Consider the following 13,431-nt stretch of genomic DNA (forward strand, 5'->3'; position numbering starts at 1 on the left):
GTCCCGCTCCTCAAATTCCGATACATAATCTGCAATTGTCATCAAAGACTGAAAGATACGAGCTGAGGAGCTTAAACTGAAACAGATTCCAAATTGAGCTGTAAAAGCTCATTTCAGATATATTTACATACTAGTTACTGTCCTCAGCATCGTACTGTTCTACCCGACCATAACACTGGAAACACAACCCGTGCTCAACCACACCGGATATTAAACAAACCTGACGCTTCCCCTACATCACGTCAGGTGTTTAGCAGAGCTACTCCAAAGATTTATAGACTATCTACACTCAGGTCAACAGATGTTTGTTTTAATCCAGAAGACCTGGAGCTTGTTCTAACACGAAAAACATAAATATAACTGCACTTCATTTCAAATAACTAGTCCTAGTACTAGTTATTCTGTGCAACCTGCTTCACTTTGGTGAAACTTTGATAGGATTTTTAAAATGTGTCTCATCAGGTTCAGATCTGTTCTAAACACATGTTTGATCTGCATTCATGTGTAGATTGCTGGGAAAATATGCCTCCCCTAAACTGAATTCACTAATGAAACTCTACGGTTGTTCTGGTGCTGAATATACCAACGGAAAGAAACACTATAAAAAAGGGCCAATCTCTCATGAGAGACAGAAAACAAGAATTAATGCTTAATAAATTGCTACTTGTCTTGTGTTCATGTCATTTTATCGCAGTCTGATAACCACAGGCATACACCCACAATGAACCTCTAACATGCTTCTTCGTAAAGCCTTCAGGTAGAGTCAGATCATTGCTGCCTACCTGCCTGCCTGCTGCCCAATCTGTGTGCAGTACAGCCTGCAGACAGGCCACAGCTCAGCACATCCATTCCCACGCAGAGCCACTTGTGAAATGAACATAACAGTGTGTGTGTGTGTGTGTGTGTGTGTGTGTGTGTGTGTGTGTGTGTGTGTGTGTGTGTGTGTGTGTGTGTGAGAGAGAGAGAGAACACCGCCCCCCCCCCGTCACCACCAGCAGCACCGAAACCACCCACAGAACTGAACTCACTTCATACAGCCAAACACAGCCTCCCACCTCAGAGCCAATAACAAACATGGCTGAAACACTTGACCACAATTACTGAGCCACAGTCAGAGAAATCCATACATAGTCAGCAATGCAACCCTGCTGCTGTGTGTGTGTGTGACAACAATCAAAGAAATCCACATACGTATCATTGGAGACAAGCAGTGTGTGACAGCATCTGATTGGCTGCTGTGGCCTTAGCACTTCACACTTAAACGAGTGAGTGACACCTCAACAGTGTTTGTCTGAAGGGTGCACGGGAAGCTGCTGGCCTAGTTATGGAGACACAGCCCAGTGGCAGGACTGAGCAGCAGCTCTCAGACGCGATTACACAACAGCTCTTAAAGACTTCTTTTAGTAGCGAGACTTTGATTGGATCTTATTTCCTTCCCACTCATCCCATTCATCCAGCTAGTCATATACTCCCAAGCCCCAAGCCCTCAGTGTGAGGGTGTACACATATTCTACTGAAATGTCAGTGCCTGCATACGTTTTTATGTATTACATACCTATAATACACACTGTGTTATAAATTTCATTGAAGCAGTGTGCATGTCTCTCTCTTACTGTCTTTTGTTGATGAGACTTATTGTGATTGAATCAAGTTGTTGTTTTCACACAGGACCCTCTCTGCACCAATCACCTATCTTGCCACACCGGCCAATCAAAACCTCCAAACAAAGCTTCAGTGGAGGTCAGCCAGGAATCATGCGGAGCATCCCCCAGTCAGCAACGAAAACAAGACCCAGGGAATTAAACCCTGTCATTACAGCCAGTTTTGTTTTTCATTGGTTTACGTTTCTTTGTTTTCGTTCTTTCACGTTTTTACATGGATTAATCTGCAACCCGGTTATGTTCAGTTTTCAGCTGGTATAGAGTTGAAGCTTGGAGGAAAGTGTAAGACAAATAAAAAGAAAGATGCTCACAAAAACACTGTAAGAATAGGATAAAGTGGCAGGATAAGTGTCACACACAGATTAATCCCACTATGACCCTGTTTCCTCTTCTTCTGCATGCTCGATACAGTATCCCCTGGGTGACCCACTAAAGCAAAAACACCATGGCAACAAACCGCTGCTTTAAAAAGCATCCAAATTTCTCCTCCACCTCTTATAAACAATACTGACAATTGACTGTTATAAGGATCATTTTTTCAGTGGTATAATATTAATGCAGCTCTGAGGGGGCTTTAAAGTTTATAAAGAAATCATTCTGATGATGTCATAGTGATGTCATCAGAATTTTGTAACAGTAAAGTCAGCGTGTACACAGTACAGATGTTTTCAGTTGGAGCCATAACGATGACAGAAGAAAGTCTGTACATCTCATCCTCTGTAGCTTTAATTATGAACTCTTTGATTTAAAAACTAAACTTCCCCTCTCTCTTACTCTCTCTGTACAGATAGATAGATAGATAGATAGATAGATAGATAGATAGATAGATAGATAGATAGATAGATAGATAGATAGATAGATAGATAGATAGATAGATAGATAGATAGATAGATAGATAGATAGATAGATAGATAGATAGATATAGTGAGTCCCCAGTCTTTCTGTGGAGCCGAAATACTAAATGCACCTTTAAGACTGTCATCCTGTTTAATAAATACATCGTGTGTTTTCACAGCGCCTGTGAACCTGTTTTAACAAGATGGGAGAACCTGGGGCTTCGTCCGTGTTCTGTTACAGTTAACAGTGTCTTTCACTTTTTAAAACGCTCATTAATTGCTGCACTGACCCTTGCATCCCACTGAGGAAACTCCCACTGAGACCATAAAACACAAGTGGAGACAGAGCAAATCAGGTCTGGAATGATACAAATGTTCTTGTTATTTAATGCAGTTCCGTTACTTTTGTGTTTAATATAACTTGAAGCCCACTTTGATGGTTTATTGACAGTCTCCTGTTGGTTTATAAATACAAGAAACAGAATGACACTCAACTCTGTCACACAGTACGAAGGAAAAAGCCACAGTGTGAGGCGTGGAAACAAAGGACTAGTAATCCTAACACAGAATAGGTGATAACCTTAAGTAGATTACAGCTAGCAGTCTATGAGATTACCCTCGTATTAATTTGAATGATAATCTGTAGTTACATCTGTTTGCTGTGACACCCACTGTCATCATCTCTTGTTATTACCCTTTAAGCCCCTCGCCTTGTGCCATGCTTTCCCACAGCCTGTGCGTAACTCGGCGTGCGCGCAATGGATAGTAGGGGGCGGGGTGGCTCCAAAGGGTTTATCCCCGTCACGCAACCGACTGCATAGGTAACGGAAATCGGACAGGAGGCTCACTATGTCCCCGATGTGACCCGACATCGTGGGGAAATACAAGCTTACGGGCGCGAATGCGTCACGGCTCGCCTACCCAGGAGGAACCGTGAAGAGGGGAGTTTGGGCTCCGTCTGGCTTCTCCTGTTTGCACACGCTGGAATTCCTGAATGCAATGAACCCAGTGAACCCTTATCCAGCCACGCTCATTGCCCCTGCTCACACACTGTACTGTGGAGTGACACGAGGACACGCCACTGACATAAATTGCTGGAACCAAGGGTCAATTATGTGGCTTTGAGATATGCAGGAAAGGGGGTGTGCTGCAGACACAGCTTGAGGCTAAACATAGTGTAGGCTAGTGTTGCACTCAAACCGTTGCTGTGTGGTGTCAGAACATTCTTTCATGTGGCCTACCTTCCACCCGGCTGAACTGTTGCTGTCGCCTTTATCCTTAAAATAAGGAACAAAGCGAACCATCCAGTCGTATATCTGGGACAGGGTGAGCCTCTTCTCCGGGGCGCTCTCGATGGCACGGGTGATGAGATCTGCATACGACAGGTTTCCCCACGCGTTCCGTCGGGAGGACTTGGCTTTGCGTAGCTGGCCGGCCACGTCGAGGGCAGCCCCGGACATGCAGGCGGGAGCGGCCACGACCGGGGCCGGGGCGCCGGCCGGATGCTTGATCTCGGCCGGCGCGCCGCCTTTCCTCTCGCCCCGGCACGCCGGGACGTTGTACTGCTCCACTTTGACCGCCGCCAGGGCCAGACCTCGGCTCGCCTCCTCTCCCCCGGGGAAGTCTTCCGGACACGGCAGCGGCCAGGTGCACGACGGCGGCCGAGCGTGGGGCTCAAATTCCGAATCGATGTCAACCTGATGCGCATCCACGCCGCTGTTCTCCATCATCATCAGCATGATCTCCCGCTGAATAGATGTCAAAACCGGGCAAGGTCACAGTAACAAAACGCGTGTCAATGTTGACGTGACAGTGAGTGAAAATGCCCAAACTGTCCAAACGGGGTAAAAAGATGTATTTGTACAGTTTCACACACAGGGATTATCAGCAGCTGTGTGGCATATTATCATTCTCCTCAGCGCAACAATGTGGCATCACATCAGGACAGATGAAGGTGTATCCAAGGCATCAAAAGCAGTATCAGTCTCTCTTCCATGTTAATTGAACAACACTGGCTGTGTGGCTGCATGCACAACCAAGTGACGGTCAAACATCCAGTAAAAAAGCCAGACACACTTGGAGAATGTCTCTGTTCGCGCTCCGGCTGCAGCAACAGTTGATCCTTGACAGACGAGGTCCAGAATTCTTATCAAACTCCCCCCAAATTAATTGACTTCAGATTTTTCTCCAGGCTCGGATCCCAGCTCTGCTGGCGCGTTTTGGCAGATTGGCCAGTGAAACATAGCCTATTTACTCCTTTAGAAATCAAAACAGGCTCTCATGAATCATTCATGTGAAGCCGTAAATTTCCAGATGAGGGAAAAAAAGAAGCCTCTCGTGGGTTTGTTTGGGAGCATCCTCTGTCTCCTCTCCGCGCAACCTGACTCGGTGTGGTAGAGATTTCTACCTTTGTCTTCAGCTTTCCGTGCACATGTCACATGGGTACCGTCTCTCTGTCTGTTGCTCTGCCTTTATGCTACAAGTCTGTGTGTCTCTGAAGGCTCCAAGCCACTCAACTGTAGCCTGGAATAAAGTGGAATAAGTGCTGCTTCCATATAATTGGACGCCGCCTGGATCAAGTCACTCCCTCTAGAACAGGTTTCCAGAGAGGGAGGAGTGTGTGTGTGTGTGTGTGTGTGTGTGTGTGTGTGTGTGTGTGTGTGTGTGTGTGTGTGTGTGTGTGTGTGTGTGTGTGTGTGGTGAAATTCCCGACAATACACTAAAGCAACCCTTTCTATACAGCAGACAAATTCATTTATAGACCTGTATTTTAAAATAGTCACATTTTTTCCTAATTAAAGAAAAAATAGAACTTCATTTTCCTGACAAGCCTGTCGAGAAACTTCTGCCAGGTTAATGTTTGACAGTCTGACTGCCTCTTATTAGAAAAGAAAAACTAATAATTTACCAGGAGAACACAAACTAGAACTGAAATCATTCGTAGAAGTATTATTTTCTTCTATTTGTTTTGCATTATTATTTTTGTAGTTTAATTCAGTGAAGTATCTGTATGAAACCAACACCCCAAGGATGCATTCCTGGGTGTAAATGTTATGAACTGGTCCAGTTTAAACAGTCTGAACTGAAGATAAAATACTGCGTTCACCTTGTAAAACACGGCTGATGTTCATCTTTTACTGACAAAAACACACAACCCTGATATTCTTTTTTAAATGTGGCTACAAGAAAGATTGTGGCCATCTTGTTATTGTGTGATTAGTGTTGATTGGTTATAGTTAAAAGATTGTTATCAGTCTATGTTTGTTAATAAAATAATAGAACATAATGCAGAAAAAGATTAAACACCAAGGTTAGTGTTCAGTAATTAAATCCCTGCAGTAATTATAGAAGCAGCAAAGGTTGTGTAGTATGTGCGTTTCATTACGCTAACATATCTGCTTTCTTTATTTGCATACTTTCCTCCCATCGTAGCTCCTCCCAGTGTGAACGTAAGAAAAGACGAATCTGTCCCATTATCTCAGTCTGGGACTTTTGGCTTTGCCATCAGTTTGCACAGGTCACAGAGGGGCTGTGGGAATACAGCCTACAGAGATGTACACGCAGCCAGGCCTCAAAAAGTCAAAGCATGCTGCACAGTAGCAATACTGACACTAAGTGCAGGTATTTGAAAAAGTCATGGCGGGGGGCGGAGTTAATTTGAACAGAAGAAGGAATGACAGTGGAGATCACCACAGCGAGGAAGAAGCAGATGAAACATGAAATATCCAAAAACAATAGTACAGACAGTGGCTGCACTTGTTTTCAAGTCACTACAAAGAAGTTATTTATTCAGTCTTCAACACGGCAGCAGCTGAGCTAAAGTCCAACCACAGACGGCATAAAGATGATGTAGATATTTTGCTGTCATCTTAAAGCTTTGAGATCAGGAGGGTTTGAGACCAGAATATGATGAGCAACAGAGGAACCCACCCAGTCCCAGAGGTCCTGGCAGAGGGTCATTCTGCCATAGACGTCTGTAGGATTAGGAGTCTTTCTGGAGCCGGACCTTTGCTTTAGGTCTCAGACCCGGAAACGTTCATGCTGTCTATAGGACCAACATTAGCACCAACGTAACCAAGCGCGTTACTCTTGGTCTGTCTATGTTTTTTTGGGCACTGCAAGTGACTGTACACACAAAAAACCCTGACTACTGCTCTGTGGGATGCTGGAACACTTTGCATTTTAATTTCATTGTATTTTCTACTGAGTTACATTTATCACATACAACAGTGCAAGAATCTTAAGATGTAACTGTGAGCTGTTATTTTATTACCTGTTAACCTCAAACACACAGTAAGAGCTGTTCTAATGCACTGTGTGTGGATCCATCACCTGCATTTCCTCACAGTTTGCTGTGCTCCTCATCTCCTTCAATGAAAGGTGGAATCTGAAGATCTTTCATTGTGGCAAAGGCGATACAATTTCTATGTCACGAGAGGATTAAAATAAAGAAAAGCACTGAGTGTAGTTTTACTGTAAAGCAAGGTCGAGGTGGGTGAAACACTGGATTTTAACACAGGAGAGCGCTGTGGATGTGAGTGACTGAGCAGAAGAAGAGCGAAGGAACGACACTGAAACCTCGGTGCTTTGGTTCTGATTAAAGTCAACGTTCCTGAAATGGTTACCGAGCAGCGTTCCTGCTTTAAAGCAGCTTTTTGTCTCATTTCTATTTGATTACATTTGTTCCTTTTTTAACTTTGTATTTTCCTTCATAGTAGCACGCTACAGCCACCTGGTTTCATCAGAGCATTTAAGCCATCCTCGTCCTCATATATCAGTCTAAAAGTAGACTGAAAATCCAATGAGAGAGTCAACAGAGGAGCAAATTCTTCTTGTTGACAAAGTCCAGATGATCACAGTGTTGTAATTTAGGCTTGTGAGGGCCAAAGGAGGACGCTTCCAAGTCTCCTCAGTGTGTTTCTCACACACTACTGTCTCTGGGTGCCTCAGAGTCCATAAAGCTCGCCCCATCAATGGCCGCTCTGTGTCTCGTAAGCTCCTTTGGAAACCCCCAACGCTGATAGAGGCTGCCACTCTCTGTCAGCTGGTTGTCAGTGACAACCATAAACCTCAAATGCACATAAATGGAATGCTTTCACGAGAACTAAATGGACCTATCAACAGAAAGAGAGCCAGCGATCAGTGTTTGTGTGTGAGAGAGTAAAGGAAAAATGAGAGCGAGCGAGATGCTGTAAATGGGAACAAAGAGAAAATTCAAAACACATGGCTCTGCGGTTTTCCGAGGAGATTTTTATGTGCCACAGAGAAGTTGTAACAGGAATGCGGTGTGACTCCCATCATATGGAATGAAAACACTGAAGCGGTGCCAGCAGGGTGGATATAGTGTGGTCTGCTGTGGCTTATGGCAAAGTCCTCGTCATCACAGCTAGGTGATGTACTGCCACAATGTAAACACGAGAAACATGAGTCACACGGCCGGACGCAACGTGAAGGCAGACAGGGGAGTGGATTTGTCAAAGACGCTGTAGCAGCTTGTGGGAAACATGAAGAGACTATAAGTAGAGGGTAAACACTCAGCTCGTCCAGCAAACACATTTTATGTCATTGTTTCGTTTCCAGCAGTTATTTGTCAGATTAACCGATTGTACAGATTCATTTTTATCCATTATCCTTCTGTTTTCTCACCATCTAATATTCATGATATGCATATTGACTGTCTCTATCACTTCCCTCACACTGCCCATTCTTATTGATCTCAGAGTCCACTGATCCCAAATGAATGGGTGTAATGAAAGGCAAACGACCTACCAAACCAAACGTTTCTCGTCCACGTTCTAGGATGGCAGACATCGCTCTCATTTAAAGCAACGCTCCAACACTGTCAGATATGAGGTGTGCTCGTTCCCAGGGTGTCAGATGCTGCTGTGCTGTCTCAGTGAAAATCTGCATAATAAGGCCGTGCTGGTGTTTAAGAGATCCTGTTGATTTTCACATATTTGTTGGATGGCTGTACAGAAAGAGTGGTGTATGACACTCGGGACACGAGCATAATTTGGATAAAAGTTCATGTTGGCTTTTTTAAAATGACACTGAAGATTATCCGGTGCATTAAAGCGTTGTGCTCCACATGGGTGCTGAAGCCAGTTAGAATGGAGCGTTGTGCTTTACCTACCACAGACGACCAACGTTTATCCAAATCCCAGTTCAAACACACCATAATTTTTATTAGGTGTGTTTTTCAACAGAAAAATGTCCAAACTTGTTTCTTCAGATGTTTTAAAAGAAACATCTTTTTGTTGCCAAAGTAACAAACACGTGTGACTTTGTATAAAATACTCTTTGGAGCTGGTGTGAAACGTTGAGTGAACAAAGATCAGAATTCAGAATTTTTCATGTTGAAATGAAATCAGGTCAGTTTGTAAAAAGCTTGTTGCTCATTTTATGACTAAGATTTAAGTTTTAAAGTTAAGGAACCCAAAAACGTGCACTGACACTGCTACTTTTACCTTCACTACCTGAAAGTAAAACCATAATCATGTTACACCATACTCACTCTATATGTATATATATGTAGGGTCGACCTTACAATACAAAGCGCCCTGAGGTGACTGTTGCTGTGATTTGGTGCTGTATAAATAAAATGAAATCATCGTGTAATTCTTTTTGTTCTCTTGAACAGTTTAAACCAAACTAGCTTCTCTTTTTACAAACTAATGGCCGCTTATGTTCGACTGGCATGTTTTATTTTGATAACAGTAGCACGTATGAAAGCAGCTGTGTGCCAATAAAATCTGATCAGGTGCTGCTCCTGACGGTGGCTGTGAGGACAAAGAAAGTCAGTGAGGTGCCGGGAAGACTCCTCTGACTTTGAACTGTTGGGCATTAAATGCTTCTAATTGGGAATTCATGCCATGGGCCAAAATTAAAATGACAACATAAAATTATCAAATAAAAAAACTGCCTTGCAAAAAAGGACACGTACCAGGAGGCCAAAAGCCTCGGTGCTTCAGAGCACCAGGGCTTTGTCTGTGGATATATATCTGCACATACAGGTTATTTTCACAACCACTGGCATGACCTGCATTGTCATTTAGGTATTTAGACCTGTTGTGAAAGACAGAAACCACAACGTCTTGTTTTTATATTGTTTTCCTACGTTGCATGACAGGAAAGCTTTGGAGTTGCTGCAAGGCATGTTTGAAACATCAGCAGGTTCCCCCTGGTTGTAGTGTTTGTTTATACATCAGCCTAAATGCTCTCTAAGCTGTGCTGGTAAAGCACATATAAGAATTACATTTATACATCTATACTTAAGACAGCTGGCATTGTTCCATGTGTGTACTGGAAGCCATTATAAACCAGTGCATTAAAATGACACGAAAATCGAGAAAATTAGTTCATAAAGATAAACAGTGAATGAACTGTTTCTTATATAGAGTGTTTCAACTGTACCTGAGCAATCAAAGCACTTCATCTATGTCAGATTCACACACGTTCATACCCCGATGGATGCGTTGGAGAGCAACACTAACCTGCATGCCAGCTGGGCCACATGATTCACCCACCTTTTAAACCCATCCTCCTTAGAGTGAACACTAATTGCCTCGTCTCCACTGGTCTTCCTGCTTTATTTTCATGCCAGTCAGTCAACCTGCAGGATTATTGATGTGTTCACCAGTGGAGAGGGGATGCCACTCCCTGCCTTGGGAAACCCTGAGGCTTTCAACTGTTGAGTAACACCGGCGGCTGCTGCTGATGCTCCAATCAGGAAAGCTGGGATGTTTCCCTCTGTGCTCATAATAAGGACAAACCCGAGGAAAAGAAGTGGTTGCTACCTGAGTCTGAGCCTGGGCTTCATGCCAACCTCACAGAGAAGATAAACATGCCAAGACCCTGAAGCTGACTCACAAGTGAATTCTGACTTTATAGTTAGCATTAGCAGCATTTACAGGGAGCACCTGTCCTCTTCTTTTAGTGCTGCTGGTGCCAGAAACCCAGTAATGATTCTGAGAAAAGATAATAAAGCAGCATACTTACAACAGTAACATGGTAATAACATTAGATTTAGAAGCCTTTACATTATATGAGTATAAATCCTTCTGAATATTCCACTAGGACAAAGTGTTCACTGCACAGTGTTTAGCAGTGTTAATGTGTAACACTCGGGCACAGACTCAGAAAGACAGCTCAGTGCATTTATTTACGGTGAGGCAATAACGTACAGCAGTGTGGGAACGTGCAGGGATTGGTGGTGCAAAGGGTCGGGGTCAGCCTCACCAGGGAAGGGTCCAGAACCTGAGCACAGGGAGACGGGGAGGTCAAGCAATCCACAACAACCAGCGAGATCTCAAAACACAAGCACGAAGAAACAATGGGCGGGGCTTCACTGATGGTTAGACGTTCAACGATCCAGCAAAGACTGAATCTCCACTACAGCCTAAAATAGCAGCGTCATCAGCCAGGTGATCGGGAACAGGTGGGACCTCACCAGGTGAGCACAAACAAGCGTGGGACGTGGGACGAGTTCGCCCAAGGCCACAAGGCAGAATCCAAAACACACAGAGAGCAGGAATGAGGGCGAGAGAGCGGGAACACCGAAGCCCCTGACAAATATAGAACACACATCGGAATTTCTTTGCTGTTAGTTTCATAACTTAGTCTGTTAATTAAATAGGTTAAGTACAAAAAAGTAGTATCACCCTCCAAATCATTAACAAAATAATAGGTTCAACATTCTTCTAGAAATGACACAGACTGTGTTTTTTTCACTAACAATGCCAACATCGAAGTAAAACAGCAAACTGTTTCTAAGGTGCTAACTGTCCGCCTGCTGGCTTATGCTTACAAATGGACCATGTGCCAACTTTGACTACTATCCGCCATCATGGTAGCACATTGGGCTGCTCTGCTAGCTAAGCTAACCAACCTTTGGGAAACAAAAGAAAAAGCCTGATGCTGGTGGGCGTTATGTTACACTGGCAGCATGAAGTCAGTGCATTATATTGAATCATTTTCATCTGTTAGTGAAGGATAACTCCTCTTCACTGTCATTGACCTACATCAGTCATCAGGTTGGTTTAAACAGAATCACAAAGACAGGAACGGCAGTTAGTGGAGTCAGGTGAGGCCCACTCATTGCATCCTTTGTACTTCTTTTGTATCCTCAGCCCAACAATAAGAACACTTGCAGTATCGAGGGAAAGTTGTTCAAGCAACTTTGTGTGGTGGCCTAACACATTACCAGCCATCGTAGCCTGAAACCTTTCTGTGTGGTTACCAGAACACAAATATCCAACTCTGTAAATCAGACATTAAAAAATTATGCAAAAAAATTTAAAAAAGAAAATATTAAAAATGAATTGGCTGAGCTGTTTTGCAAGGTCGAGGGTTAGGGTTAGGGAACTGCACAGCCAATTCATGACGATTTGATTCTCCCAACATTGTTCAAAGTTCATGTGTGAAATTTGTTTTTTCTTAAATTTGTTATCTAATAATTTTTTCAAGACACCCAAGGACACTGTACAATAGATAAAAACACATAATAGAACAATGACACAGCGAAGAACAATAAAACAAAAGCACAAGATATCATTAACAAACAGTGGATTCACAGTGAATATGCAGATTTGAACAGATGGGTTTTGAGTTGGGATTTAAACTGGGAGAGAACCAGTGTTTCTTATATCTGTGGGTAGAGAGTTCCACAGCCTGGGAGCAGAGCAGCTAAAAGCTCTGCTTCCCATGGTGCTGAGGCGGGAAGAACGCACAGCAAGCTGGATAGAAGAGGAAGATCGAAGTGAGCGGGCAGAAAAGGCAGTGCTTAACAGGTCAGACAGGTAAGGAGGTGTGAGGTTATGAAGGGACGTGAATGTGAGCAGAAGAAGTTTTCAGAATCAGAATCAGAATCAGAATACTTTATTGATCCCTGGGGGAAATTATTTCTTTGTTACAGTGCTCCATTATACACCAACATTAACAAAACAGACAACACGCTAACTAAGAATAGCACAATATATATATATCTATATATATATATATATATATATATACATAAGTCACACAATAATAAATAGCTGGAAAAGAACCGTGTAGTTGTAGCAGTAACCAGTGTGTTAAGCAGATGCATTATACAGGGAGATGGCCACAGGCAGGAATGATTTCCTGTGACGTTCAGTGGTGCTTTTCGGTAATCTCAGTCTCTCACTGAACGTGCTCCTGTGACTGACCAGCATGTCATGGAGTGGGTGGGAGGTGAAGTTTGTATATTATCCGGAATTTCACTGGGAGCCAGTGAAGTTCCTGAAGAACAGGGTGATGTGCTGGTAGGAGGGGTTCTGGTGATAATGCGAGCAGCAGAGTTCTGAACCAGTTGAAGCTTATGGAGGGATTTTTGGGGGAGACCATGCAGAAGAGAGTTGCAGTAGTCAGTACGGGAGGTAACGAGACGGTGGACAAGAATGGACGTAGACTGGGTGGAAAGAGAAGGAAGCAATCTGTTAATGTTGTGTAGATGGAATTAAGCAGAACGGGTGAGATTATTGATGTGAGATTTATAGGAAAGTGAACTGTCTAGGATGACACCGAGGCTCTTAACTGTGGAGTTATCGATAGTGAGTAATGGTTTGCCTTCAGTAGGTTGGATTTGGTGCCAATAAGGAGGATTTCAGTTTTCTTTAGTAAAAACAGTTCCCTGGAAACTTGAATACAGTCACAGTGAAACAGTAATACCCCAAAATGTAAAACTGAGCTAAAACATACTGACACACCTGGGCTGTAAGATATCATCATTCCCACTATCATATACTTTACATCAGGGCCCGGGGGCCACTCGCGGCCCACGTCAGAGACCATGCAGTAACACAACTGCTCACTGCCCGTATTTTGACTTAAAGAAATTTCATTAGCTGGGCCCACATCCTCATTTTAGGTTTGACAGCGTTTTAGTAGGTAAAGGTGAATGCTTTGACATGAGC

The 13,431-nt window shown here is 43.4% G+C and overlaps 1 protein-coding gene across 1 annotated transcript in view; it reads right to left on the reverse strand.

The window, feature by feature from the left end:
* foxo6b (forkhead box O6 b) overlaps positions 1-4,943 on the reverse strand; it is a 38,694-nt gene extending 33,751 nt beyond the window's left edge. The window contains exon 1 of the mRNA XM_031727215.2: positions 3,739-4,943. Within this exon, the coding sequence (XP_031583075.2) occupies positions 3,739-4,236 (498 nt within the window). The 5' untranslated portion in view covers positions 4,237-4,943. The remainder of the gene's footprint in view (positions 1-3,738) is intronic.
* Between the last annotated feature and the right edge of the window lie 8,488 nt (positions 4,944-13,431).

Source organism: Oreochromis aureus, linkage group 22 (genome assembly GCF_013358895.1).
Source record: "Oreochromis aureus strain Israel breed Guangdong linkage group 22, ZZ_aureus, whole genome shotgun sequence".
Lineage (NCBI taxonomy): Eukaryota > Metazoa > Chordata > Actinopteri > Cichliformes > Cichlidae > Oreochromis > Oreochromis aureus.